At 51.5% G+C, this 26052-nt stretch overlaps 9 protein-coding genes across 9 annotated transcripts; 4 read left to right on the top strand and 5 right to left on the bottom strand.

Moving 5' to 3' along the window:
* Positions 1–177: 177 nt before the first annotated feature.
* Positions 178–6761, bottom strand: M436DRAFT_50119 (uncharacterized protein; the record flags this gene model as incomplete). The annotated part of the gene is made up of 4 exons (XM_013570336.1): positions 178–445; positions 496–1747; positions 1919–3019; positions 3071–6761. 4 exons carry the CDS (start codon positions 6759–6761, stop codon positions 178–180), a joined length of 6312 nt encoding a protein of 2103 aa, XP_013425790.1.
* Positions 6762–7401: 640 nt separating this feature from the next.
* M436DRAFT_83231 (proteasome-domain-containing protein) lies at positions 7402–8362 on the bottom strand (the record flags this gene model as incomplete). The annotated part of the gene is made up of 3 exons (XM_013570533.1): positions 7402–7758; positions 7814–8176; positions 8228–8362. 3 exons carry the CDS (start codon positions 8360–8362, stop codon positions 7402–7404), a joined length of 855 nt encoding a protein of 284 aa, XP_013425987.1.
* Positions 8363–8978: 616 nt separating this feature from the next.
* Positions 8979–10283, bottom strand: M436DRAFT_65110 (uncharacterized protein; the record flags this gene model as incomplete). Its single annotated transcript, XM_013570471.1, has 1 exon — positions 8979–10283. One exon carries the CDS (start codon positions 10281–10283, stop codon positions 8979–8981), a length of 1305 nt encoding a protein of 434 aa, XP_013425925.1.
* A 366-nt stretch (positions 10284–10649) lies between these two features.
* Positions 10650–11453, top strand: M436DRAFT_65109 (uncharacterized protein; the record flags this gene model as incomplete). The annotated part of the gene is made up of 2 exons (XM_013570470.1): positions 10650–10727; positions 11112–11453. The coding sequence occupies 2 exons, from the start codon at positions 10650–10652 to the stop codon at positions 11451–11453; spliced, it is 420 nt and encodes a 139-aa protein (XP_013425924.1).
* A 713-nt stretch (positions 11454–12166) lies between these two features.
* M436DRAFT_74043 (uncharacterized protein) lies at positions 12167–13690 on the bottom strand (the record flags this gene model as incomplete). Its single annotated transcript, XM_013570532.1, has 1 exon — positions 12167–13690. One exon carries the CDS (start codon positions 13688–13690, stop codon positions 12167–12169), a length of 1524 nt encoding a protein of 507 aa, XP_013425986.1.
* Positions 13691–14623: 933 nt separating this feature from the next.
* Positions 14624–15793, top strand: M436DRAFT_65107 (uncharacterized protein; the record flags this gene model as incomplete). Its single annotated transcript, XM_013570469.1, has 1 exon — positions 14624–15793. One exon carries the CDS (start codon positions 14624–14626, stop codon positions 15791–15793), a length of 1170 nt encoding a protein of 389 aa, XP_013425923.1.
* Positions 15794–16559: 766 nt separating this feature from the next.
* M436DRAFT_50375 (tyrosine-protein phosphatase CDC14) lies at positions 16560–18634 on the bottom strand (the record flags this gene model as incomplete). Its single annotated transcript, XM_013570375.1, has 4 exons — positions 16560–17865; positions 17920–18148; positions 18204–18521; positions 18571–18634. 4 exons carry the CDS (start codon positions 18632–18634, stop codon positions 16560–16562), a joined length of 1917 nt encoding a protein of 638 aa, XP_013425829.1.
* A 689-nt stretch (positions 18635–19323) lies between these two features.
* M436DRAFT_50278 (SET domain-containing protein) lies at positions 19324–21088 on the top strand (the record flags this gene model as incomplete). The annotated part of the gene is made up of 3 exons (XM_013570359.1): positions 19324–19614; positions 19814–20893; positions 21008–21088. 3 exons carry the CDS (start codon positions 19324–19326, stop codon positions 21086–21088), a joined length of 1452 nt encoding a protein of 483 aa, XP_013425813.1.
* A 1478-nt stretch (positions 21089–22566) lies between these two features.
* Positions 22567–25537, top strand: M436DRAFT_49989 (uncharacterized protein; the record flags this gene model as incomplete). The annotated part of the gene is made up of 6 exons (XM_013570318.1): positions 22567–22643; positions 22694–23100; positions 23150–23469; positions 23518–23798; positions 23852–24209; positions 24257–25537. The coding sequence occupies 6 exons, from the start codon at positions 22567–22569 to the stop codon at positions 25535–25537; spliced, it is 2724 nt and encodes a 907-aa protein (XP_013425772.1).
* Positions 25538–26052: the final 515 nt, after the last annotated feature.

The raw sequence follows: 26052 nt of genomic DNA, 5'->3' as shown, positions 1-26052 counted from the left end.
TGTTTCATTACACATGCTATGTGCATCTTGACAGCCGCCACACCCCTTGAGTGGCAACCTGTCACAGTCTGGGCTGGAGGAGTGAGAACCGTAGTGTCATTGTGCCATTGCTATCGTCTATGTGCGAAAGCAACCATTAACTCCTGTATATGCATAATGCTTGCTATGAATGCTGTCTCAAAGTGTCTCCCAACCTCCAGTGTTCATATCACCTTCGAGTCTTCTCGAGATCACACTAGGAATGCCGTGGTTAAGCCATGCCTCTCTGAGCAGCTTGTCATATCTCTTCTGGTTGAGGAACAGCTGATGATGGCGACGCAGAGTAGGGTCGACCTCGCCGTGACGGTCCAGATAAGGCGCATGATACCAGCTGCCATGGCTGTGATGCAGGAACAATACCATGCACTTGCGGATGTTGATAAATATGCCAATGCTTCCGCTACACCTGTGTTCTTGTTAGCAGCATTCTAGTATCGTAAAATTGAGACGACTTACTTCTCGCGATGCTGGAAGCAACCGCCTTTGTTGCGATCCGTCATGCAGCAACTAGCTTGACTGCAGAAGATCTCTCCGCAGAACAGACAGATGGCGGGATCAGTGACTTCCTTGCCAGTAGTAGGACAACGTCTTTTGATGGCTTCTTCCGTCAAGGTGTCGTAATGCTTTGGTAAGCCAATGAGCTCGAAAATTGTTGGGTGGCTGAGGAACTGTGCATCTGTTCGCAGTCTCTCTTTCGTGGCAGTACTAACGATCACGCTATTCACCCATTTCGCAGCAGTCATCTGGAACTGCTCATCGTGGCCAAGTCGCACCACTATCTCTTGAGGCGCGGGAAGACGAAGAATCTTGGCCAGGCGCTGTAGCTCCGACAACTCCAGGTTCTCGTCGGACCCGGTAAAGTCAACACCAAAGTGTACATGAGTCAAAAGTAAAGCCTTCCTGAGGAATGTAAGAGCGTATGTATCGATCAGCTTACTCAAGGCTGGTGCATTCCACTCTAGGTCACAGAACCCATGCTGGCAGAGACGCACTGATGAGATGTGCGGGCTGAACTCGATGGCGCCGTGTTCCTTGCACCAATTCTGGAACAGCTTGATACCTGACAAATCCCAGCTGGACGATCGAGAGTCTTGCTGGATCTCTTGGAGCGAGTCGCGGCACATGAATGTGACGATTACTTTGACCATCTCTGCAGAGTAACAGAGTCTCAGAATATGGTGCATGTTCTGACCCATAGGTACTTCGTGGACTGCACAATTGGCAAAGAAGGTGAACAGATCGTGGCCGAGCAACGAAGCATAAGGAAGTGCGGGATCTTCGCCAGGGTCATCTCCAAGAACCTTCTTCAGCTGAGCGGTCCATGAGCTGTGTACTCTGGTTCTACCTAGGTACTCAGACATGCCGCCCTTGACTGCAGCTGTAGCTGTTGCGGTGCGAACGGTCTCGGACAGGATACGCAGCGTCTTCATGCTCTGTTCTGAGATAGCGTCGAGGAACGTGCCGGTCTCGCCGTCTAGAGGATTCGCGACTCCTCGGTACGAGATCTCAGTACTCGAGACGGTAAAGGCCAAGACGTTGCAAAGGGTCTCGGCGAGTCGGATTGTAGAAGATTGTGTGCCGGGTTCGAGTCCAATAGTATTAGATTTCAAGGCGCCAATTGGGCTCAGACTCTCTTCAATGCGATTGTATGCTCTCTTGAGTTCCGAAGATGGTGTAGCAGGTCTGTTCCGAGTATCGAATCTGCTAGCTAGATTGGTCAAACTCTCCAGTCTTGGCGTCAAGTTGACCAGCGTTTCTAGTCCAGGCAAGCCAGTTGCGTTCAAATCGAATTGATCGGCCACTCTGCGAACCATTTCTGGTAGAACCGATCTCGACTCTCCCTCGGAGCTTTGCGTATCTGAATCTGGATCTGCAGAACGGGCTTCTACAGCTTGCGCGAAAAGAGACGGTGGAAAAGCAGTTGCTAGCGTAGGGACCAAAGCCTTCTGCATGTACTCTATGTGAGCCTCACGCACAGAAACGTTTGACGACAATTGGCTCATCTCGTCGGCATTTCGATATGCTTCTTGATCGAGTAGCCACTGATCGAAGTTTTTGTACTGCTGATCGAGAGTGGACGATGAATGGTAGTGCTTGTCTTTCCAGATGATTGGCAAGAATGTGTTTCCGATTGCCTTACAAAGAGGACAGATGAACTCGACAGTATCGGGTCGCTCTGGGTGGTTTCGTGAGATATGCTGCGTATGTCTTCTTCTTGTTGCTACAAGATATTGCTCAAAACAGCCGAAGTGCATGATGTGACCGCAACTGTTGAGGACAGGACCTTGGAATGCGCTGTCGTGGGGGAAGCCTTTACCAAGACCACGTTTCTCCTGTTTGCCTTTGGTGCCATCTGTGTTGACCTTCTCAACAGTCTCTGTTGCAAATTTGGCGACACCAAATGGTCTGATGGCATCCGCAGATTGGTCGAGGTTCTCCGGAGTGTCCAAAACCTCTTTGACAAAGTCTTTGTCATCCAGGGGAGTCTTCCTGAGTATTCTGCTCGGTGCGATGAAAGCAAATGTGCCATAGATTCTGTTGTCGTCGGTGTCTTCTTGACAAAGAATGCACGGTTCCTTGGGGAAAGGGCAGACCTTGGTCTCGACGACCTTCTCAATCAATTCGCCATCTTGCTCCAAATCACTGTAATCTTCTGCTTCCCAATCTAGGCCCTGATTTTCCATGAATGACGTTTGCTGAGCTTTGAACTGTGCCATGACACGTGCCTGACGCTCCAAGGCAGCTTTTTTCTTGGCTTCTTTATCCTCAGACGGCGTAGAAGTGGTCTCCGAGCTTTGCTCCTTATCGTCAGGTAACAGCCTCGCTTTGGCGTTGGCAAATTCTTCAGGCCACTTCTCCGACATTCTTTTCAGGATATGCAGAACCTTGGGTGTACATGATGCAAATGACTTGACCTTCGACAGGCGAAAAAGAGACTCAACGATTGTCTTGTCTGAGCTCTCTTCGCTGTGCGAAACCGCTAGTGCCAGTCTCACAAAACTGTCTTCAGCCGCCATCGGTCTTGGTCCACTTGGAGCAGCGTCTTCCATTACGGCCAGAAGTGTGAGGTGGAGGATGACATGCAGCATCGTCTCGATCCTGGTGATCTGTGCATTGTCGACTGCCTCGTCATGGCGCAAACAGAACTCGAGAGCCCAGTAGACTATCTCACTGAAGAATGTAGTCTGTGTGAACGCACCAAGGTTCTTGAAGAGTCCGGAGTTAATAGCTTGCAGTTGAGGTTCAAAGACGATGTCTGCGGCAGATTGCTTTGTCTTCTTGGCCGTGTACTCTCTGTAGACAGTCTCGGCCTCTTCGCGCTGGTTGCGGTTGTAGTAGGCGTAGTACGGATCAATGAGCTCGATGAAGCGAGGATGCAACTCGAAAGTACCCGAATCATTCAGACCCTCAGGTGCACGGAAAGTTGTCATGCTCTCGAGTATTGCGTCAAACTCTTCCGAGTCTGCTACCCTATCAGTCAAGCGGTTGGAAATGTCTGAGAATGACAGAGGCTTGAAACAGAGAACGTGTGCAATGTCGCGCTGCAAGAGCTTGACGTGCTGGCTTGGCTTATCCTGGCCAGGCAAGAGATTCTGTCGTTCGCTGAGCAGAATGATAAGCAGGTGGAAGAACTCCTCCGTAACATCAAGCCTCTGCTGTTCATCGTAGCCTGGGTACAAATCAAAGACGCCATTGACAAACCCGGACAGATCAAATCGGTCAGCAATTTGAGCCAGGAATCTCTCGCCCAGTGATTCTTCGGGGTTTCCACACAGCACGAGACCTGCTTGAAGCATGAATATATCGCGTTGGTAGGAGACGTCTCGCTGACTTGTTCCACGGTACTGGTGCATCTGATGACGAAGGGTGACACCGTTGCGGACCCACATACCAGCGCGCATCTGGGCGAGCCAGGCGCAAACACGTAGAGGATGCTCAAAAAGCATAGCTATGATTTCCGGCGAATCGTAGTTCGTGGCTTGGGGGGCTGTTTTCCAACTTGTCTGCCAGGGGTCTTTGAAGTCCGCATGAGTGAAGTGCAATACTTTGAGCATCTCCTCGCGTGTAACGTTTACACCTGCTTCCAGCAACCATGACAAAAGGTAATGCATAGGGTGATGGAAACTCATCGAGCCAGTGGCTACATCAAACTGAGGTAGACTGTAGCTTCCATCGCGACACGTCGCCTCACGGCCAATCGCCTCGATGTACTTCGGTCTCTTCTTGTTAAGCAGACGCAGGAACGTTTGAGCCTCTTTGGTCTCGGCACTTGGGTATCTGTTTCGCTCAAGACCGAACGCATTTATGAACGTAGCTTGTGCGGCATATCTGATGGCTCTCTGTACTGGAGCTGTGTCTCCATCATCGGACCTCTTGAAGGCTTCTGCCACTTGACGACAAAGTCTGTTGATTTCTTTGATGATCAACGTAGCACTGATCCATGCGTCTGCCTCGTATTCGACGTGTTCGCCCACGGCTCGAACGTTGGGACAAATGCCTTGATGGAGCTTGACCAGATCCAGGAACTGCATCAAATATCGAGGTTCGTTACGAACCTTCTCCTGTACGAAGGCAGACTGGAACATGTAACGTGTATCTAGAAAGAAATGGAACATGCGTCTGTTGGTGACGGCGCCCGCATCGAATGCTAGGGTCGCGTTTGGGTTGACGTCTTTTGGGAACCCAACTTGACGGGTGGTGAGGAATGTATAGAGGATGGCAAGGAGATTGGTAAGGAAGTTTCCTCGCTCCACTACTTCCGCCGTGATAGATGGGGTTGTAAGCATCTGGACTGACAGATTTATGATGGAGTGATCCGGCTCGCGATCGGCGATAAGATAGAGTTGAGCAAGCATCGTGTACAGGCCAGCGAATCTCAGTCCCAGTATGCGCTTAAATTGAGGAACGGTGACAACAGTACTAATGTAAAGATGGCGGAGGTCGATACGGAGGGTCTTCCACATTCTCAGGTCGTACAGTATAAGATAGTCAAGGCGCACTCTTTGCCAAAGATCTTCTGCCGGAGTAGATGTTGACTGCGATCTGTATTCTTCTGGTGTCTCGAGCCAATAACGAGCAGGGCGAACGGGGCGATTTGACCTGACTCTGACCTTCGGTGTTTTTGGGAGATTGGAGAAGGGAGCCGAGGGTTGAGAGGGTGGATCGGGTCTTGACGACGGATGCTGTTCTCCGTCATCAGATTCGTTGACAGTCGCGGATCTTGTTCGACGGCGAGTGGTGGGTGGTGGAGGTGGAGGTGCAGGATATCCAGCGAGAGTTGCCTCAAAGTTCTCAGCAGGGCCCTCTGTGTCAATATCGACAAGGTCCAGATCCATGTCATTTTCTGCTAGAGCCAAAGCCAGGGGATCAACGGTTTCCGGATCCAGGTCCATGGTGTCTTCGACGCCAAGTTCTTCAGATTCTGCCATGAGGAACTCCTCGATAGTCATGTCGTTCTCGTCGTCTTCGTCCTCATCATCGTCAATCTCTTCGTTGTCATCATCGTCGTTCTCAACATTGATTCTGACCACATTGATACCGGCTAGCGGACGGAACCATCTGGCTTCCTCTCTTCGATTCTTGACATTCTCCTCATGCTCGTGATCGTCGATGCCACCCTCTCCTATGGTAGCGTTGGTGGCTTCGCTTCCCATACGCCAGGGTCGTAGCAACTCTTCACAGATTGTGTTGCGGAGGACATGGGGGTCTGAAGCGATCGAGCAACCTGAGATGTCCGAGATCCAGTCGACCATAGAGCTGCACATTTGCTCGCGGAAAGTATCTCTGGCGGACCGGACGGTCACAGTGACCTTGAGTTGTTCTATGATTGCAGCCATGCGTAGGAGTTCAGCAAGGTCATGTGAGTAGTGTATGATGCTTCGGCCAATATCGTTGACTTCCATGGCCTTCTGCAACCCAAAGCTCTTGGGCTTCCTGCAGGCTTTGGCTACTTGATTCTGGACGTCGGTGACGGTGTGTTTCTCGTCGTTCCACAATACCAAAGCGTACTCTTCGTCCGACTCATCAACTTCGGCACCGCCGTAGAGATGTGATGTAAGACGTGATAGCAACTCGTCTCTTCGAACAGTACCCTCAGTTTTTGTCAGGCGCAGTTGCTCCGGTGAGCAAGAGAAGACATCGCACATGTAATCGAAGGCTTTTGCAATCGTCGTACGGACAGGAATGAGCAGCTCGTCGGGCAGGGTTGGAGTCTGGCTTGTCTTTCCAGCAGCCTTCTGGCCTGGCGCATCGTCAGCGCTGTGGATGGTGCAGTGGACGGGGCGAACCCAGGCCTCGTCGTCGGCACAGTCGCAGCAGCCACTGTTCCCCGGAGAAACACTGATATAGACCATATGGCCTTCGTGATCTGACTCGGCGAAACACCTGGCACAGAGAACGCAGGTATCGTCGGCAGCACATGTCTTGCAATGGTATGTTGATTCGCCGGCCTTGAAAATGTGGCCGCAGGGATGGCCCTTTGCGGCAGGTGTATATTCTGCACCATCTACAGCACCCTGAGCGTCGCGCAGCACCCACTGGTCTTCTTCTGGTACACCGTCGGGGAACAAAAGAGTCAACCTGGACTCATCGTCGGCGACGAGAGCTCGGAAGAGGCGAGCGCGGAGGACTGAATCTGCTTCTGCGGTGTACCGATTGTTGAATTCTCGAGGCAGGTCTCTAAGGAAGACTCCCAGGCTCCTTTCCAGGTCTGAGATGGCCATGTTGCACCAGGGTGTTTTATGCGCCTAAAAAGAACATGCCGCGGTGGTGCGGGCGCGGGGCGGAGGTGAGGTGCTGTGTTTTGCTAGTGATGGACTCGCGGTCGGTTTGCCGGTTATGGTTGTACGGATGATGCGAGAGGCGGTAGTAGATGCTAGGCGGCTTTGGATTGGTAGGAGTCCAGTGAGTCGTTCCAACGGGTCGTGTTAATTGCTTGATGTCGCGAAGTGCAAGAGCATCGACTGCGGAAGTGACGTTTGTCGCGACCCGCAAAGCCTCGCAACTGCCTCGCCTGCAGCTGCCTTGACCACGCTTCGACATTGCCACAATGACAGGATTTCACAACAACAGTGACAGGAAAGTGATCTTCATCTTAAAGTCGGTTCTTTATGACTGCTCTTCCAGTCGGAAGTCATTGTGGCTATCATCTATACATGTCCTAGTGTTGGAACACGGGGGAGTGGAAGATCTAAACTGTAGTACGCAGAGCAGCGTTGGTCACGCTATCACGTATTCGATGGAGTCGGAAATAGTTGCTTCATCTGCCATCAAAGTGGTCTGTATGATTACATTGGTAAGTCATCAAGCACCAGCCATAGAACGCCGAGCCCGCTATGCATCCACGGCCAAGCCTGCCCCCATCTAGTTCAGGTCGGCTGTGACGTTGGAGAACTCGCCCTTCTCGAGCTTGGTCTTCCAGAAGATGGGGTTGGTGTCGTTGAAGCCGTGCTTGACCCAGCCCTCCTCCTTGACGTGATACAGGTTGATGTAACCACCTGAGTAAGCATCTCTGTGTGTGGCTGCCAGGATACTGCGGCGACCGAGCTCGAGAGCGTCCTCGTCTGACAAGTCGTAGCTGTACTCAGCGTCGAGCACACCGTAGGCAAATGTTTGACCGGAACCAACACAGAAGAGATTGCCAGCGAGGCGTGTGCCGTCACTGTCGATGTAGTAGAGAGCGGGTCCTTCTTGCGGTGTGACACCGGCGCACATGGTGCCCTGTCATGTAGAGTCAGTCTTTTTGTTCGGCGCGCTAGAAGCAGCGGCAACATACCATGCTCAGACCCATGCCCTTGTATTGGTAGACCAGGTTGGCCAGAATCTTGGAGGCGGCGGCGACTGAGATGCGACGCTTGTGACGGAGCTCGTGAAGACGACATTGCATACCGAGGTAGGCCAGCCAGTACTGGCAGTCGGCGGCGCCACCTGCCATAGTACCCAACAGCTGGGGGTTGATCTCAATGACCTTCTTGACCGTTTGACTGGCAATCCAGTTGCCTGCAGTTGCTCTTGAATCTGTCGCCACGATGATGCCGCCCTTGAATCTGAAGGCCAGAGTGGTTGTTCCGTGAGCGAGCTTGATGGGGCAGTTGGGGTTCGAGTGGTCGTCAGTCATTGCGCGGAGCCATGATTGCGCCTGTGGAATGATTAGTCGCGGTTTTCAAGGAGATGATAGACTCTAGCTCACTTGTGCGACAGGAGGAAGTGCAAACTTGAGATCGATGGCAGTGGGCATGGCATCGACTAGGTCCAGCTGATCCTGCTCTTGGTAGCCCTCGTCCTTGAAGGCTGGTCTGCTGTACTGCGCCACCAAGCTGTCCATCTTGTGCTGCGGTTCTGTGTGTCTGGTTTATTGAAGGTGAATGATGTCGCGCGATGAGTCGGAAATAGAGAGAGCTGTGCAGATGACGGCGCGCGAAATGCTTGGTGCAGGTGATGGTTGATGGAGTGTATAGCAGCTGTCGGAGAGAGCTCACCCACGCACGTCACGTCCTCCGAGCCGGCGGCGGCGGCGGCGTTTCCCAAGCTTGGACACCGAAGCCACCCTGTCTCTAGTTCTCACCAACCATAACAACTCGATCAAATCAATATTTTATAGGTCATTAACCTGTAACAATCATCTATAATAGTCTCTTTGGCAATGAACGCTAGTCCACCGACCGATCTCTCACCTATATCGACGCTGATACATTTATGTGCCCAAAAGTGTGAACACCACTTGCCACGACATCGCGGCATGGGAAAACACAGTCATTCCTGACTACTGTGGCGGTCAGAGATACACGGTGATCGAGACAAACAAGAGAAGGAAGAGGCACACAAGATATAGATGCTGTCATCTTGGATTCAACAGCGACTATCAAATGCTACCCGAAATTTCCATCGCGATCCATATCTCTTCGCGCTTTCATTACGTCCAGACCTTGTCCTTCTGTCATTCAATCCCTCTTCAAACCACTTATAGATCTGCTATACACCGAAGCCGATACAGCCATAGATGACCTCCCACTATGCACCAACCCGGAATCGGCAGTAGAATCCGTGTTCTCCTTCCATTCCAAATATCCCTCCTCACTAGTTTCCCAAGACCTCTGAACCTCGGGTCCCAACCTTCGGTCACCGCAACCAGAGTCCTCGCTGCGTGATCTCATACGTCCACGTTCGATTCTTTGGCGATCTAGAGTGTTACCAGTGGTGATGGCGGGCCACCAATCCCCACTGAGACTCCACTCGCGACGCTTGAAAGAATGGTCTGGTTGTTGTTGGGCGTGGTTGGTGATGATATATGATTTTGATCTCGGCGATGGCGGAGTTGACCTTCTTGATGATGTGCTCGATCGTGGTACGCTGCGCAACGTGTTTGTGGATGCAGTGCTGCTTGTTGGCGATTTTCTCCAGCTTATTTTGCCAAATGTGATAGGAGAGTGTTGTGTGTTTTGGTGATCGCCGGTGATGGAGCTTTCGGCGTAGACCGAATCCATTGAGCTTCTTGTGTCGACGGATCTGATGGATATCTTTCTCGTTGCTTGAGGTGACCTTTTGACAAGAGTGCGAACTCTGGCAGCCAGTTTTGATGTAGTGGCTGGAATCCAGCTGGTCTTTGAGATGATATCAGGGCGTTGAGTGACCTTCTTCTCTGAAGTAGTGCAGGGCATGGAGGCACGCAAACTTTCTGTGACTTTCTTTGCCGCATTTTGCGAGAGATCGCTAGCTCGAGAGCTGAGACTGCTTTTGCTGGATGGACTCTTTGTGCTTGTGGTGGTGTTCTGTTGTCTCAACTTTTGATGAACAACGTCGATGGTGGCAATCAACTCTGCTTTCAAGTTTGCAAGTTTTTCGCATGTTTGTTCGCCGAGTTTGCCAGTCAACTTCCGCCTGTACGCTCTTAACTGTTGGAAGAGGTGTTTTGTCGAAGGCGCAATGTTGCCAAAACTTCTGATGCGGAATTTGGTCTTCTGCGACGAAGTCTTGAGTGATTCTTGCTCGTGTTGGTGATGCTTGACCATTCGCTCTTTGTAGAGACAGATTGAGTCTCGGACTTGTTCCGAAGAGAGAGGTTGATTGTCTGGTAGAGGGAAGGGACCATCTTGATGGATTGCCAGATACTCTTCTTTGTCTTTTTGGATAGACCACTTCTCGAGATCGTTTTTGCATACACTTTCGAGGCAAATGGGATCCATGACTTGGAACCAAGGTTTTGAGGTAGATACCTCGTCTGTTCTGAGATCTGTGATGTGATCCATGGCTTTTGATGTGTTTGATGGTGTTTGGATTGTTGATATGGCTTTGGAGCAGTAAGTTGTAGCTGGGCTGTGAGAAAGCTGGGAAGAAGAAACTTGAGTTGAGCGACCGTCAGATATCCCAGACAGCACCGGAGAGCAGATTTTTCCAATTGTGCGCGCGTCGTAATGTGCTCATGAATGACTGGACCTGGCGGCACGGTATAAGCAGAATATGAAGAGTTTTTACGATGCGATCGCAAACTCCCTCAATCGTGTCGAATTGCACCAACACCAACCAGTCATACCGTACGAGTACATAGTACTCAGTTTCCCACTCTGCCATGCGACTGTCCGACTTCTTCTCGATATCGCCGAAGTTCTGTCAAGATGGATATCGACCATTTCGCCAATTTGCCTATGTGGTTGGTGCTTGAAATATGCCGAGCTCTTCCTTCGGGAAGCATAGTATGTCTGGCTCTGAGCAAGAAAGCTCTCTATGAATCTCAAAACTTGCGAACGATTTGGCAGCCGCGAATGAATACGGACCAACCAAATATCACTTATCCCAAAGTTTATGCAGCACGCAACCTCGGACCAGGACAGGCAGAACGAGAAATGCTCCACCTCCGGAGAGACATCCTCAACTATGAGTTCTTATGCACTCTTGAAATACTGCATCACGATCTGCCAGATCACTGGTTTTGTGATATATGCTTGAAGCTACACAAGCGAGTCGCTTACACAGGAGATGGCCGTGCATACGCTCCTTGTGACGAGAGTCAAAGGCAAGGATTGTTTTACCGCCTGCCGACATGAAACTATGAGTTCTCCTTTGAACACGCTCAGCAGGTTGTGAAGCAGCATACACTAGGAGGACCTCATGGAAGCCCTCTAGCCATTCTTCGGCGAAACCAAGAGTGGGAGGCCATTAGCGACTGGCCAACTCAGCAGGTCTCCAGCCTTGAGCAGCCATTTTTGGTCTGGTATAGACATCTGAAGGTCACACCTGAGATCTCCGAGAAGGACAAAGGCCCGGTGTTGAATTTGTGGACAGAGCAACGCCTCTATTTCCCAAGGGACTACATGGTCATTCTTCGAGCGAGGTCGCGCGAAGTTCACCTCTCAGTCTGCTGTCACCAGCGTGGTACTGGTGAGAACATTGCTGATTTGTTGGAAAGGCTGAGCATCTAATTCCAAACAAATTCGGGGTCGAGGCGTTGCGAAATGTGCTTGACTGAGTATGCCATCTTTATCCGGGAAGGTGGTTGCGACGGCTCCATCCCAATCGTCTTGTCAACGTGGGTCACGCTGGGATCCTGCAGGTACTCCTTTTCACCTGCATGGCTAGCTAGCTCATGGTTCTCCAGAAGACACAACTGATTCTTGGATCCGACCGCGCACAGGCCCCCAGACCCATTCGATGACGATTACAGCGCGTTCTAATCCGAGAGAACTATAATACGGGCTATCGAACTGAAAAGAGAAAGTGTTGTTCGACCTTCTGACACAGTTTGGCACTTGAATCCCTCATTGTTCGACGAGCCTGCACAAGTGTATAGTTGGACATGGACGGAGGTAATGATTGACACGACCCATAGCGAGCGGATCCACTCGGAGACAAGGTGGCAAATATGGTGGTATGAGAGGTTACAGATATGGTGGCGAGCATGGTGGTATGGAAAGTGACAGAGTGGAAGCACTGACCCAAAGTATCCGAGCACAAGTCGAGAACCAAGTAAATCCTGACAGTGGAGGATATGTCCTGCGAGTCCAGATCAAGCAGAATTGGCGAACAAGCATACGCAAGAACATAGAGAGAGGCTGGAACGTAGCCAAGGAGAGCTTTCTCCGAGCGGGGTGAGAGGGTAGTCCGTTCGGTCGTATATCATCGTGCAAATTCAGTATCATCTCGTCCTTCGAGTCAACCTTCGTCGTCTGATCTCTGCCATGCGACATCTTTGCTGCCGCTCGTATTCAGAGTCGTAGTCGGCTTCGTCTGAGTTGTCGACGGGAGAGTTGGGACGTGACAATCTGAAGTAAGGCATGTGTGTGTAGTGCTGCTGGGCTGAGGCAATCTCTCCTGACGAAGCCCTCTGTGTGATGTCCTTGGTGGCCACCATCTGTGCGATAGGTTCTTCAGCCCCTAGCACCTCAGCGATGATGCTTCGCGGTATGGCTTGTTCAAACTTCATCCTCCTTCTCTCTTGCGCCTCTCGAAGCTCTTGCAACATCTTGACACACTTGGCTTCCTCCTGATCGAGCAGATAGAGAATCCGGTTGTCATCGACGACTCCCCTATCCTCGGCCTGCTTTTTGTAGATCTCAGCTCTCTTGTAATGAATCTCTCTTTCATTGTGCAAGATCTCATTCAACATGTCTTCGAGCTCGGCCTCATCTTCTGACTGTTCAGGTGAAGGTCCTGCCTCAATCTTCATTTGGCGGTCGTGTTCTCTGTGAATGTAATCCTCCATCACAATCAACATGTCCCCGAATAGAAGGTTGACGGCTTTGCACGAAGGAGGCCTCGTCTCGTCGAGCCGGATGGCTAATTCGAAAGCCCGACGACCGATCAGACCAGCAAGTTCGGGGAAGCCATAGAACCCTCTACTCAGCCAGAACACAAATTGCTCATCCCAGAGTAAGAGGATGTCTCGATTTGTCTGAGCAATTTTGATGACATCCCGTTTGTATTGGTCGAATTCTTGCAGACCAATGGCTTTAAGTCTTGGAGGTTCGTTGTCGTGGAAGAATTCTCGGAGCCTTTGCTTGCGTGCAATCTCCTCTGGTTGTGCGTCGACGTAGCTTGCCACAATCGCTAAGAACTCAGAATACTTGATGCCTCCGCGGCTGAGACACTCTTTTTCGACTCTGGTGCGGAAGCTCTTTGGCACGCTGCCATTGGAACAGAGCCATGCTATGAATTGATTCATTGTGAGCGAGTTGTATTCCAGTGGGCGTAGGCAGTAGTTGTACAGGATGTCGTAGACCTCCAGCTCCCATTGTCCGACTTCGATGGGTTTGAATGATCTCAGTACTGGAGGACGCCACTTCCATTCATGAGCGAAGATGGTAAAAGCATCTTCCGAATCTTCTGTGTACCGCCTGGATAGAGCCTCAAAGTCGTCGATAGTCAGATTGATCCCCACGACGGCATTCAATGGAAACCCTTCGCGCACTCCGTCGGGTTGAGTATCATCAGAAGCCCAGTCCATTAGTAGCTGTGCAACTCCTACCGCCCGGAGATCTCGATTAGACATCAATCGATGGCCATAGACGGACAGGTGTTTGTCTTTGAATTCGGCATTCACATCTGGATTGAACACGGTCCCTTGTGGCGGATCTGGATAAGATGTCCTTCGCGCGGCTGCCGCCGCCGAGTTGGACTTTGCATTGAATTTCGACCTTGGAAGTTTTGCTCGCTTCCCCATGTTGGCGTATTGAGTGTTTCGAAAGCAGTTGAGAAATTGAACAGCTGCAGATTGGAGGCGGGTGCGACCTAGTATGTCCGGCGACGGCCTGGACAATGTTGCTCGAGAATATGTATACTAATGCTGTGTTTGATTAGGTTCACGCCAGACGGTGACGTTCCCAGAATCATCTCATGGTCATGACAAACGGGAGCAAAGTAGAGGTTCTGCCGTATAGGTAGGTCACTCGGCAGATGTTGCTCCGTCATGGAAAATTCGCGTTGACCAGCCAACATCAGACCGCGGCTTCCATATTAAATCTCAGAAACGACAGCCTCGAGAGTACCACCGATTACTTCGGTCGTGCGTACGAAATTCTTACTTTAATGTTGAGATCAGCTTGCAGTCAGTAATGAGAAATTTGATGACTTGGCCGGAACAACAGCATCTGGATTGCGCTTCACATCCGAGGGTGTCTTCAACGCGAACGCGTCAAGGCTTGGGCTTCCATACTGGCGTTCATCATTCTACCCATCCATCTGTGAACAAACACTCATGCATCACCATGAACCCAGACACCTGTCTCGAACGCGAACCATTGGTATCACAACGTTGTCTTTGCAGCGTTGGAACACACGCGCTTTGTGGCCGAACATGCTGGGAACCAACACGCTTTCTGCCTGTTGCTGCCTTGATTTTCAAGCCGATTTCCCCAAACTAGGTAAGCACAAGGCAGAACTTCGTCTCAGCCTCCGTCAACTCCCCCAAGACGCCATGAATCTCAGGCTGCAACCTCGCCTCCCGAGTCGCAGACAAGGCGGTGTTTTAAACATATATTAGAAGGCCAGATAAGTCGAGCTGTAAGTTTTGTCTACCAGCAACACGAATTACCCATCTTCCAGCAAGAATACACTATCCTTCAACACCTATCCACGACTCCAACACCATCAAAGTATGCCGTTCTGTCAAGCTACATTGGCAGGTCTCAGTCCGTCAGAGAAGGAGCAAGTCATGAACATGTACACGTCTACCCAGTGTCCAACCACAGCCCAAAATTTCGCTTGGTCGCTGCTCGGCCACAAGAGAAAGCACAATGACTCCGAAGACAATCATTCTACCATCGAGGAATCAACCACCGAACTCGGACCAGCGTTGCTTACCACAAGACTCCGAAAGCGCGCCCGAGTCTCTTACCTGGAAGTCGCCGAGTCCGACATCGAAAGCGACGCAGACTCAGGCTACAATTCTGATTCCTCTGCCGAATGGGGCTCTCACTCTAAAAGACAACCCAAGGCCAACCGACTGCGCAAAAAAGACCCAGTCAAGCCCTTCCCTTTCCTGTCTCTACCCAGCGAACTACGCAATAAAATCTACTCTCTGGCACTCGAGGACCCTGATGGCATGGTAATGGGCGAAGGCTGGCGAGCCCATCGCCGCGTTCCCAAACGCTGCCAACACAATAGATATGGCGCAGATCGCTACGCAGGACTCAACAACCTCTGTCATTCAATGTTAGCACACTCTGATGTGTACAAGCCATTAACTCTGGTGCCATCTCTGCTGGCCACGAACAAGCAAATCTATGCCGAAGCTGCAGCGATGCTCTACTCCCAACCTCTGCATTTCACCTGCACGACAGCCCTCCACAGTTTTCTCGCACCTTTGAGCAACACCACCGCATCTCTGATCACCAGCATAATCCTCCACTCCTACGAGACCTGGGGCCGCGGCGTCCGCAAAGCAATGAATGTGTCCGCATTGACTCTCCTCCCCAAATGCGTCAACCTCACACTCCTACGCATCGAAGGTTTCGGTCACCACCATTACAACAGAGGAAGCTGGAACACTCCTACCGTGCAGCAGAGAGGTGAGCATGAAGGAAAAGGCATAGCACAGCAAATGTATCGTGACGCCGCCTTCTGGTTCGATATCATCGGTGCCGAAAAGGCATTGCAAGTGTTGGAAATTGCAGGTCTGCAGAGAAAGACATGCAGTGATGATGCCAAGGAGACGTTGAGGATTGCAAACGAGGTGTTTGCGCAGGAGTTGACTTTGTTGGTGAAGAGGGCAGGTAGGAGTGTGAAGAAGGGAAGGAAGACTACGACTGTTCGTACCAGCGTCTGAGAATGTGCAGATATACTGTGTTCTTCACGCAACAAAGATTGAACGGTATTTGCATATACGATTCATCCTACAATATGATCTGAAACTTTGCCCTTCGCATGTCGCTGCATGAACACGTAGATGATCAGAAAACAACATGATCGAAAAGATCACACATCTAGCAGACAAGACGGCGAGAACAGTGATCATGGATGGAAGAAAACTCTCTCGATTGCATATCTCACACAAAACGATAAGACAGAGGTGTATCATTGAGAACACAAGATCAACTCCTGAACATCGCGGTTCGAACATTGCCTTTTGGCTTTCCTAGATCCGGTGATCGCCCTCAATAACGTCCAGAAAGCATCCATGAATCATAAAAACGCCATTTGCCTGTAGTGCGACCGATCGCACTTGCCCGAAAACTCCAAATGCCATGATGCATTGTCAAAGATATAAAAAGTGAACAGAATGTGACGCCAGCCCAAATCGAAACGAAGAGAAGAAAAGAAGGAGATACGAAATTGGGCTCTTTGACTGGCGAGTCTGAAGGGGGACTTTGGACTGCCGAATGTCATGAAGTATAGAGCCGCGAGCCTTTCATGCTGATGATGAGGGACTTCGCTATGCAGATGCGCTGTTGACTTGTCGCCGCGGATGCAGAGTTGAGAAGCACGCTGGATGCTGGTATAGCGTTGGGTGACAGATGCTATGCAGTAAGAAAAGAGCACGCTATGGTTGATGAAAAGAATCGAGTGGAAACCTGGTATCAGATGCTCCTCGTTCATGAAGCGCGGGTGCGAGGAACGTTGGCGCCCACGCTGCCGACACGACCACTTGTTTTGCGGACGCTGGTCTTGCCTTCGGTGCTGCGACGTGATGGTGAGCTACGCTTGCCAATGCTGATGTCGCCCTTGCCAGATCTAGTCGAAGGGGTCTTGGGCTTGCGAGGGCTTGCCGAGTCTTCGTGAATCTCTGCGAGACGATTCTCTACGTCGCTCTCGTCCACACCCCACTTTGTTGTCGTGGTGGTCGTCGTGGTGCAGCTAACCGCCCGACGCTTGCCGCTGCGGCTGATGGGAGATTGTGATGCTTTTCGTGATGAGGTCAATGCACGCAGTGCCTGGTCTTCCTCGCTTTCGCTCTCACCCATGCTTGTGCGCTGCATGCTGACAATCTCGGTATCTGGTCTGATCTCAAAGGGCTCGTTCTCCGTTCTCGTGACCTTGCGTCCGGTGACATGGCCATAAACCTTGCTAGTTTTACGAGGTTGACCGGGTGTGGGTGCTGGCAGATTCTCGTCGTTGACAGCGTACTTGTTGGTGCTGCTGGCGAAAGATGCAGGCTCTTGCTCGTTGATGTGGCTGATTTCACCAAGAGCCGCGCGTTTGGTGCTGCCATTGGGAGGAGTAAAGGTCTGTCCATTGCTGGCAAGGCGTCTGCTGTTTCCAGAAGTAGCCTTGGTGGGAGTTGCGGGGACCATGGAAGCAGCGATCTTCTCTCTCATGGTGTCCTCGAACCACCACTCTCGGAAAGTGCCCTGGTTGAGATGAAGCCAGTGTTGCTGAGGGCCAACAACCATTCCGGGGCGCATGAAGCGCATGTATGCGATAATCTCGTTGGCAGTGAAGCCATGCTTGTAGATCAGATATGCGCCAATGAGGCAGCCGGTTCTTCCAAGACCAGCCTTGCAATGGACAGCGATTCCCTTGCGCTTCACTGTAATCATCTCGTGTGCGAGGTTGACAAACTTGCGAACCAAACTCAAAGGAGGGCAGGTGCCGTCGTCAAAGATCATGTCCAGGTGCTTGATGCCCAGAGCTTGGAAGTACGAGGGTGAGTACAGCTCCGAGTTGAGACGCACGACGAGACCAATGCCGCGCTCGACGAAGTGTGAGAGAACGTTCTTGAAAGGTTGGGGCACGGAGGTCGAACGGCTAAGAGCAGAAAGGGAGCGAGGAAGAGTGGCCCATTCGGGGTCAGTGGGAGCGATGACGCGAGTGGGTTGATGTTGAGGAGATGCAAAGGCCAAGAAGGAAGGAGAAATCCAGTTGAAGTCACCCATGTCGACTCTTTCGTACTTCTCGTATCTGCATACATGTCAGTTGTCTATTCCCAACTTCGAGTGCTTTTGCGAAACTCACTCTTCGAGGCTGAAGTCCTTGAGGCCACAGAGACCTTCCTCCTTTGCCTTCCACACACCATAGACGACATCTTGGACGGTCAAACCATAATCAGCTTGACTGTAGCCGGCATCACGGAAAGGCATGCATGGAGGGTCCATCTGGGCGATGGGGGCCAGGGCAAGATGTGGCGGCCAGTTCTGGATCAAGATCATGTAGCAAGCAAGAATGCACGCAGCATTTGCGCGACCTGGACGAGCAGTCAGTAACAAAAGTCACCAAGAGTCAAGTCGATGTATGCGTACTCCTTGAGTCGGCGTTGCACCAGAAGACAACCGGTCTTCCCTCGTTCTCGGGATCTCCAAGCACCTCATGCAGCATAACAGCGAAGCGGTAGAGATGACCAATGTGCAGCGGGCCAAAGTCTGCGTGGAATGCATTGTAAAGCAGGTGCTTGTCGACTGAGAAGTATACGGGAGGCAGCGAAGGGGTGGCTGCGGTTGTGGTTGATTGGGATCTGGCGGAGCGCTTGGACGGCGACTTGCTGGACGACTTATTCGTGTAAGGAAATGGCGTTTGAGCGTTGGGTTTGTGGGTGTATGAAGCCAAGTAGAGGCGGTCTGCTGCTGTTAGACTAAAGTTGGAGCTTGGTATGGCGGATGCGACACGGACCTTGGATGTACTCGATGACCTGACCATAGCTTGTGGCGGCCGAAGGGCTGTCGGATCGAGGCATTGCGGAAAGGGGTTATGAATATGAAATGCTCTATAGTCGAAGGCGAGGGCCAAGGGAGTGCGACAACGAGACAGCGGATGCGCCTCGGGTTGGGCGGCGAGGGTGGTATGGAGCGGCGGGGTGAAGAAGAAGAAGAAGTTGCTACTGTGGCGCAGACAGCATCAAGAAAAGAATAGCTGGAGTTGATGGGTGTTGTGGTCGAGTAAAGATGTGTTGCGAATAGAACCGGGACCAACACCTTTGAAGAAGAAGCTCTCGACTGTGAAATGTTGTTGTTTATCCGCATGTCAACAACTGCGCTGTGCCAAGCCACCTCCGAGCTTTGGCCCCTTCCCATTCGAGACGCTCCCAACCTACGCAACCCTCGCCTTCTACCTTTCCCATCGCTGGCTCGAGACATGTATCCAAACGCTACTCACCTACATTGCCACACTTGGTCGAGCTTGTGTCTCGAGTCGTGCACCCTCATAGTATCGCGTGCTGACAGCAACGCTGCTCTCGAGTCCCGTTCCAGCTTGTCGTGCATCCACCGGGGGTGTGGCTAGCGCACGGGCTCCGTCACCGTTCGTCGTTCGACTCTGGTTGTCGGGTGCAACCCTCGAGCCTGGCGACCATTCGTGCTTTTGCTGCTACATACCAACAACAATCTCCGTGTACGTCACCATCGACCTCCTGAATGCTCTCCAGTCATGATTCGCGACGGTAAACAACGAGGCTGGCTGTCTCTGCCTGTCGACTCTCTGCCTGTATGGGCTGCCTTCAATTCTGTTTCGTTTGACGGCGTCGATATCGGTCCATTGCCAGGCAAAGAAGATCGTGGCTCGACTGTCATTGCAAATCGCTCTCTCAAAGGCCGGCATGAATCACCTCTTATAACGATACCCAGAGATTTGATCCTCTCACTCGAGAGAATCCATGAGCATGCAAAATTTGATTCTGACTTTCGTGCTGTCCTCGAAGGTCTCGATGATTTTGGTAGGGTAGGTGCTTCTTTGATCGTTTCTTCTTCCATCTCATTATGCGTCCTTCTCCCTCTAGAGTGCATGCTCTTCCTACGTCACTTTCAACAATGATTTTCTCCTGTCCCGCCTAGTAGGATACAATATCAGGATCATCTCATCACGATCTTTCCTTACACACTGCATCCCTTCTTTCCAACAACAGCTGACCTTGTGTCAGACTGCTAGAGGCGCCATCCTGGCTTTCCTGCTTATGCAATCCTTCACTGCATGCCCTTCTGTCGTGAAAAAGAAGGGTGTATCGGGTCCTTTTACCGAGTATGTCAAGTACCTGCCTATGGAACTGCTTCCCACCTTCTGGTCATCTGCCGAGTGCGAACTGTTGACGGGTACCACACTTGCTCCTGCACTCACCGCAAAGTTGAACTCGCTCCACCGCGAATTCGACCAAATTCAAGATGCGACATCAAACATCCCGTGGTGTGCCGAACAGTGGTGGGACGAAGTCGATGGAATCATTGAATTCGATGATTGGCTGCAAGTTGATGCCTTCTACCGTTCGAGAGCTCTCGAGTATCCTGGAGTAGGTGACTGCATGGTCCCTTGTATCGACATGGCCAACCACACTTCCGGTACCGGCACTGCTGCTATCTATGAAGTGGACGATCAAGGCAACGCGGTGTTGCTATTACGCGATGACAAAGACATTGAGGAAAACGGCGAGATAACCATCACCTATGGAGATAACAAGGGCGCTTGCGAGATGCTTTTCTCGTATGGCTTCATCGAGGAGGACATGCAATCTGCTCGTGAGCTATTTCTTGACCTATCGATCCCAGGAGACGACCCACTGGGAAGAGCTAAGGCGGCAGTTGCAAACTGTGCTCCAGGCCTCAAGATCGTCGACGCTGTGAAAGGCGTGATTTGGGATGGTGCCTACATCTGGCTCATCTGCGTCAACGAGGAGGATGGACTGTCGTTTCAAATCCAGCAGACCGTTGAAGGTACTCGCGAGCTGATCGCCACATGGCAAGATGAACCGGTGCACGGATTTGAAGGGTTCCGGTCTATCCTGGAGAAGGACCCGTTGTGGGATGTCTACCATCTCCGCGCTGTTAGCATATTACAGGAACGAGTAGCGAGTCAATTACGCGACCTCTACGGGTCAGATGACCGAGTTGATGCCGCGAAACACGGCGATGGCACCGACATCAGGGACAGACCTTGGCATCTAGCCAAACGACTCAGATTGCTGGAGAGTGAGCTATTGGAAAAAGCTTACAGCCATTACGAAGATCAGGTGAGTCGAAAACACTGAGTCCTTTCGAAGATCTGCACATCAGTCTGGTCGGCTTTCGGCAGCACCACGGAGAACATTGATCTTGCTCCACACGCTGACTGCTTTGCTTTGCAGAAACTTCAACTCATGCAAAGTGAGACTGTGTTGAGATATCTATCGGGGCCAAACGTTGAGCAAGAGGAAGACTTTTCTTGAGTCCAACTGACCAGGTACCGAGAAGATACGGCGATATGTATATACGACCCATGGTGGTGAGATTAATGCTATGTGATCGATGAACACGCACTTACCACGCGACCCCACGCCTGGGTACTCCTCTATCTCCACGAGGCAGCGTCCTTAAATTGGGGAAGTCCATGACCCCTTTTGCGTTGCACGGTCGCCCAGACTTTGGGATGGCTCATGACAGCTTCCCGAGCGGTACGAGCCTCGGACTGCTCGACCGTCGTAAGGTAAGTCATCTACGCCCGTAATCCATAAAAGCAGCCCGCCGTCCATCAAGGGATCTACATCAACAGTCATCGCAAGCTTCGAGAAATGTGAGAGATGATGCGAATTGACGCAAACCCGCGCAGCAAGAAAATAGCGCTACGGTGTACGAGACGATGAAATGGCTTAGGTTTGGTAGCAATGACTCGAGTCTTGGAAGCCTGACTGCCGAGTCCATGCGACCTCCACACTTTCGGTCACATCGTGGTAGTCATTCTCTGCACTTGCCACAATCAAGCTCATGTCCGATTGGTATACATGCCCGAGTACTCGGCTCTGGGGACTTTGCTTGTAGATCGTATCTCACCGAATTTGACAAATCTGGTCTTACAACGTACGTTGAGCTTATATACAGATGATTAAAAATCGACTCGGAGAAGCCCTTCCCCGGTTTCTTCGATGACCCAAAGCCTGGGTCTCGACCGTTTCGAAATTCTGACAATACGCGTTTTCGTCAGCCCGCTCGTGCCGGCTTCGCAAGTCAGCAACCCAGCAACATTTTCACGACCCCTGACCAGTGACCACTGATAAGGACTCACGAGTAGTCACAGCCATCTTGATAACCTGCATGGACGAAGCAAACATGGTCGGGGGTTCACGGAGTGACTACGAAGCAGCGCCGCATCAAACTCGGCGCTATCATTAACGTTATGCTTTATGATCGTCCAACGCTCACAGCTCTCCCCCGCAAAGACCAAGAGAACTGGTCATGTCAGGGTTGTCAATCATGCTTGGTAGACCAATCACAGAGCCTCTGAACGAACCGCCGACACTGGTCCGAGGCTTTTGTCTACCTTTTGGGCATAGTACGGTCTCTCCAAGAGGCTTGAGTGGGATCTGGCGTCTGGGGGATGCCGCTGTTGTGTGTGGCTCCCCAGACTCGGATTGCGTTTCGAGTCCCGCACAGTCCGTACTGGTTCGATTTGAGCATCCGTCCTTGTTTCTTCGTCACGACAAGACCTCCACACTTCGATCTGTACGTACTTAGGTAACCATAAATCACGTCTCTTTGCACAACCTACTTCTTGGACCCGATCCCCTTCGCATGCACCAGTCCTCCGGTATCCCCAACTTGAACACCGCTTATCTCGTGCCCACCTACAACCGATCGCCCCAACCATTATTCAACCTACACCCACACAAGACCGGAATAACCACACACCCCACCAACACATACCGGCACAATGCCAGGAATCTTGCCTATGAAGGTCATCAAGGTTGGGTCAAGCGCCCAATCTCGCATCGCACAAGCCTGCGATAGGTACGTCTATCGAAGCCGCTCTTTTACGCGTGTACTTATGCGACTGGTAGATGTCGAAGCAAGAAAATCAGATGCGATGGAATCCGACCAAGTTGTTCGCAATGCACCAGCGTTGGCTTCGAGTGCAAGACCAGCGACAAGCTCAGCCGGCGCGCCTTCCCCAGAGGATACACAGAGTCGCTAGAAGAAAGAGTTCGGAGTCTAGAAGCCGAGGTCAGAGAGTTGAAGGAATTGCTTGATGAGAAGGACGAGAAGATTGATATGCTGTCAAAACTGCACTCGTCGTCTGCACAATCGGCCTTTCAAAACTCGCCACGGCGGCCATCAGTCTCCCCAGCAGCCCCTTCACCACACACAAATAGCGACGACGTTTTTCACGTTCAACAGACACTCCAGCTTGATGGAAACGGCTCAAATGCCCACTTCGCAGGCACATCAAGTGGAAAGACCTTCTACGGTACGCCAGCCTGTCAATCGAAATCAATCTCGTCGCTGACCTTAGACAGATGCCTTCTCAAGACGAGTACAGGAACTCGGCCGCGCAGCACCAGCTATCAACGTGCAGAACCTGTTACCCGGAAGCACACACATCGCACATCGCGATCCCCTCTCAGACCCCATTGTCTGGAGAGCACCTGCCAGACTCGAATCAGATCAATTGATTGGCATCTTCTTCCAAGAGTGGGCACCGCTCTTCCCCATTCTCCATCGTCCTACCTTCCTAGAGCTCTATCAGTCTTACATGTCTGCTCCTGAGAATGTCACAGATAACTGTAGCCACGCTCAACTGAACCTTGTTTTCGGAATCGCTGCCTTGTCCAGTGGTGTAAGTGCTGTGGCCGATTGACATCTAAACACGACTGACATTGTCTAGTCACGCGACACATCCGAGCTGCAATCATTCGAGAGACAATGGCAAGCAGCTATCGACACGATACTCTCCGATCACAGCATGCCTACTTTGCAGTGCTTGGTCTTGGCACAGCTATATTGCATGCAACGTGGCGATTATGACAGGCTTCTAACATACAAGGCACTTGCTGTCACACTTTCTTCTCGACTGGGCCTGCACCAATCGCAGAAGCGTTTCGCTCTTGGTGCCTCCACTAGCGAGATGAGAAAGAAGGTCTTCTGGTCGTTGTACACAATCGATTGGTAGGTTTCCGAGATTGGCGATCTTATCAGAAACAAACACTGATGCATACCAGCTTCTCTGCTGTCACTCTTGGTCTACCCAAACAACTCAAAGACGAGGATGTCCACTGCGAGGAGCCTCGTGACGCCGATGAGGAGTACGTTGACGAGAACGGCTTCAAGGCGCCTTGCCCTGGCGAGTACACTAGAGTGTCTAGTGCACTCGCACTCTTCCGCGCTGCTCGAATCCTCTCTCGTGTTCTGGAAGAAATCTATCCCGCACGTTCTTCGTACGATCTCTCTTTGCAACAGCTCTCGGCCTTGTCGGAAGAACTCGACGCGTGGCACAACGCCCTCGCACCACACTTGCGCCTTCCATTTGCAAACGACAAGCCGACCACCGGAACCGTCAGCAGCCGATCTCCTTTACTGGTATGTCACTCGGGCGTCACGTCAAAAATATTGGCTAATTTTCACAGTCGTTGACCTACCACTTTATTCGTGCTCTTATCCATCGCCCAGCTGTATGCGCCTCGCTTGGTCCAAAGGCTTCTTCGTCATTACTTGCAGTCGCTGGATCGTCCAAGCACATCATTCAGATCGTCGAATTGCTGAGCGAGAGAGCGCTGAGTTTCTCATTCTGCATCAACAAGGATGAACTCGTCGTCTTGTCTGGACTGGGTCTCCTCTTCCAAAGCCTGGATCTCGGAGAAAACAGCAAGCTCGTCAAGGATAACCAAAAAATGACATCCACTGTCATTCAGATTCTCACCAAGACCAAGGCCCCATCAGCAGCAGAGTTCCAAAAGCTCACCCCTTCGATCCCAATCGTTCCAACACAGCCGACAGCCAAACATCAACATCCGACCTTGTCACGCCACAATTCTGATGGCGCTGTTCATCCAGTCAGCTTAGCCCACCATGGAAGCGCCTCGCCAACAGAAAAGAACCGCTTCAAGGCAGCCGCTCAAAGGCTGATGGCCAAGAATCCTTTCGATCGCAATGACCAGAGACGAGCCACCTTCCCGAACATCTCCTTGCACCACGCTGCAATGCAGACGCAGAGTCAGCCAAACATACCCCACGTCGCGACCTCCGAACCCGCATACAGCCCCGCGAATCCTTCTCCCCCCGCACCGCTGCCCGCTTCCGCCCGACCATCTGCGGCGCCACAAACCCTAAGACCTGTACGATCCTTCCCTCAGCAACAACAGCTCAATCTGGATTACCTGTCTTTCAGCAACGTCCCTACCCGTACACACTCACCTGACGCTCACTTGTCTATCAAGCAGGAGCCTTCGGATTGGGAACGCCTGCTCGGCTCGCTGGACAACGGTCAAACTAACATCTTCGACAACATATATGGCGGTCCTCCTGTCGACTTCTTGGACACACACCATCACCAGCATCACCATCACCATCAACAGAATGTAAAGCATATGGTGCCTCCCATGGCGTCGAGCTTACCCAATCCAGCCACCCAATGGAATTGGAGCGTTACAAACTCCGACATCAACGCCATGAACTGCAGCATGGCTGGCAGTGTCGCACATCCCGAAAGCGTGTTTAGTATTTCCACCGATGATGATGGTGCTGCAGGTGCCAACGACGAGATCTTTGGCAATGACTGGGGCAGCACGAGCAGCACTAACGGTAGCGAGGCTTATGCTGGCATCGTGATGCCGCAATTGACTCCTGATGAGCACAGTCTGTTGAGCAGCATGTGGGGAGAAAACACTGCTGTTCTCCAGGCCTCGTGAGGAAGGAACGATGTAATGACTCTTGCTATGTGGTTTGTTTCAGGAGTTTGTTATTGTTGTTAATACCCCCCAAACCACTATCTTTGTCTGATCATTTTTGTTTATATCTGTCCACATTGGTGTTTTCAGAGCTATATCAGTTGGCGCATATCTATTCAACCTCCTTCTAATCACTTGTCCCCTCGACACCTGTGAAATATCCTTTGAGAAACTCATCGTTCAGGTCATCGCTCAAGTCTTGCATGAGCCATGGCCCATGGTCTGCAGTCTACTCCTTACTCAGAGCTTGCCCCTTACTTGTCATCCGCTCCTTCCCCCCACCACTCTTCTCAAAACAATCTAAGTTATGCAGCTCTGGACTCTCGGAAGAGAATGACTCGGGATCCTCAAAAGGTCTCGTGTCTAGCATCAACTGCAGCAAAAAGATACATTATTGTGATGCATGTCAGGTACGCATGTGATTTGATCCTCTGTCCTCTTTCGGGGCCTTGGTCCGGTGGTCCGGTGGTCCGGCC

Source organism: Aureobasidium namibiae, assembly GCF_000721765.1.
Source record: "Aureobasidium namibiae CBS 147.97 unplaced genomic scaffold scaffold_12, whole genome shotgun sequence".
Classification (NCBI taxonomy): domain Eukaryota; kingdom Fungi; phylum Ascomycota; class Dothideomycetes; order Dothideales; family Saccotheciaceae; genus Aureobasidium; species Aureobasidium namibiae.
Note: the sequence above shows the minus strand (reverse complement) of the source record. Positions and strands in the feature narration are given on the sequence as shown.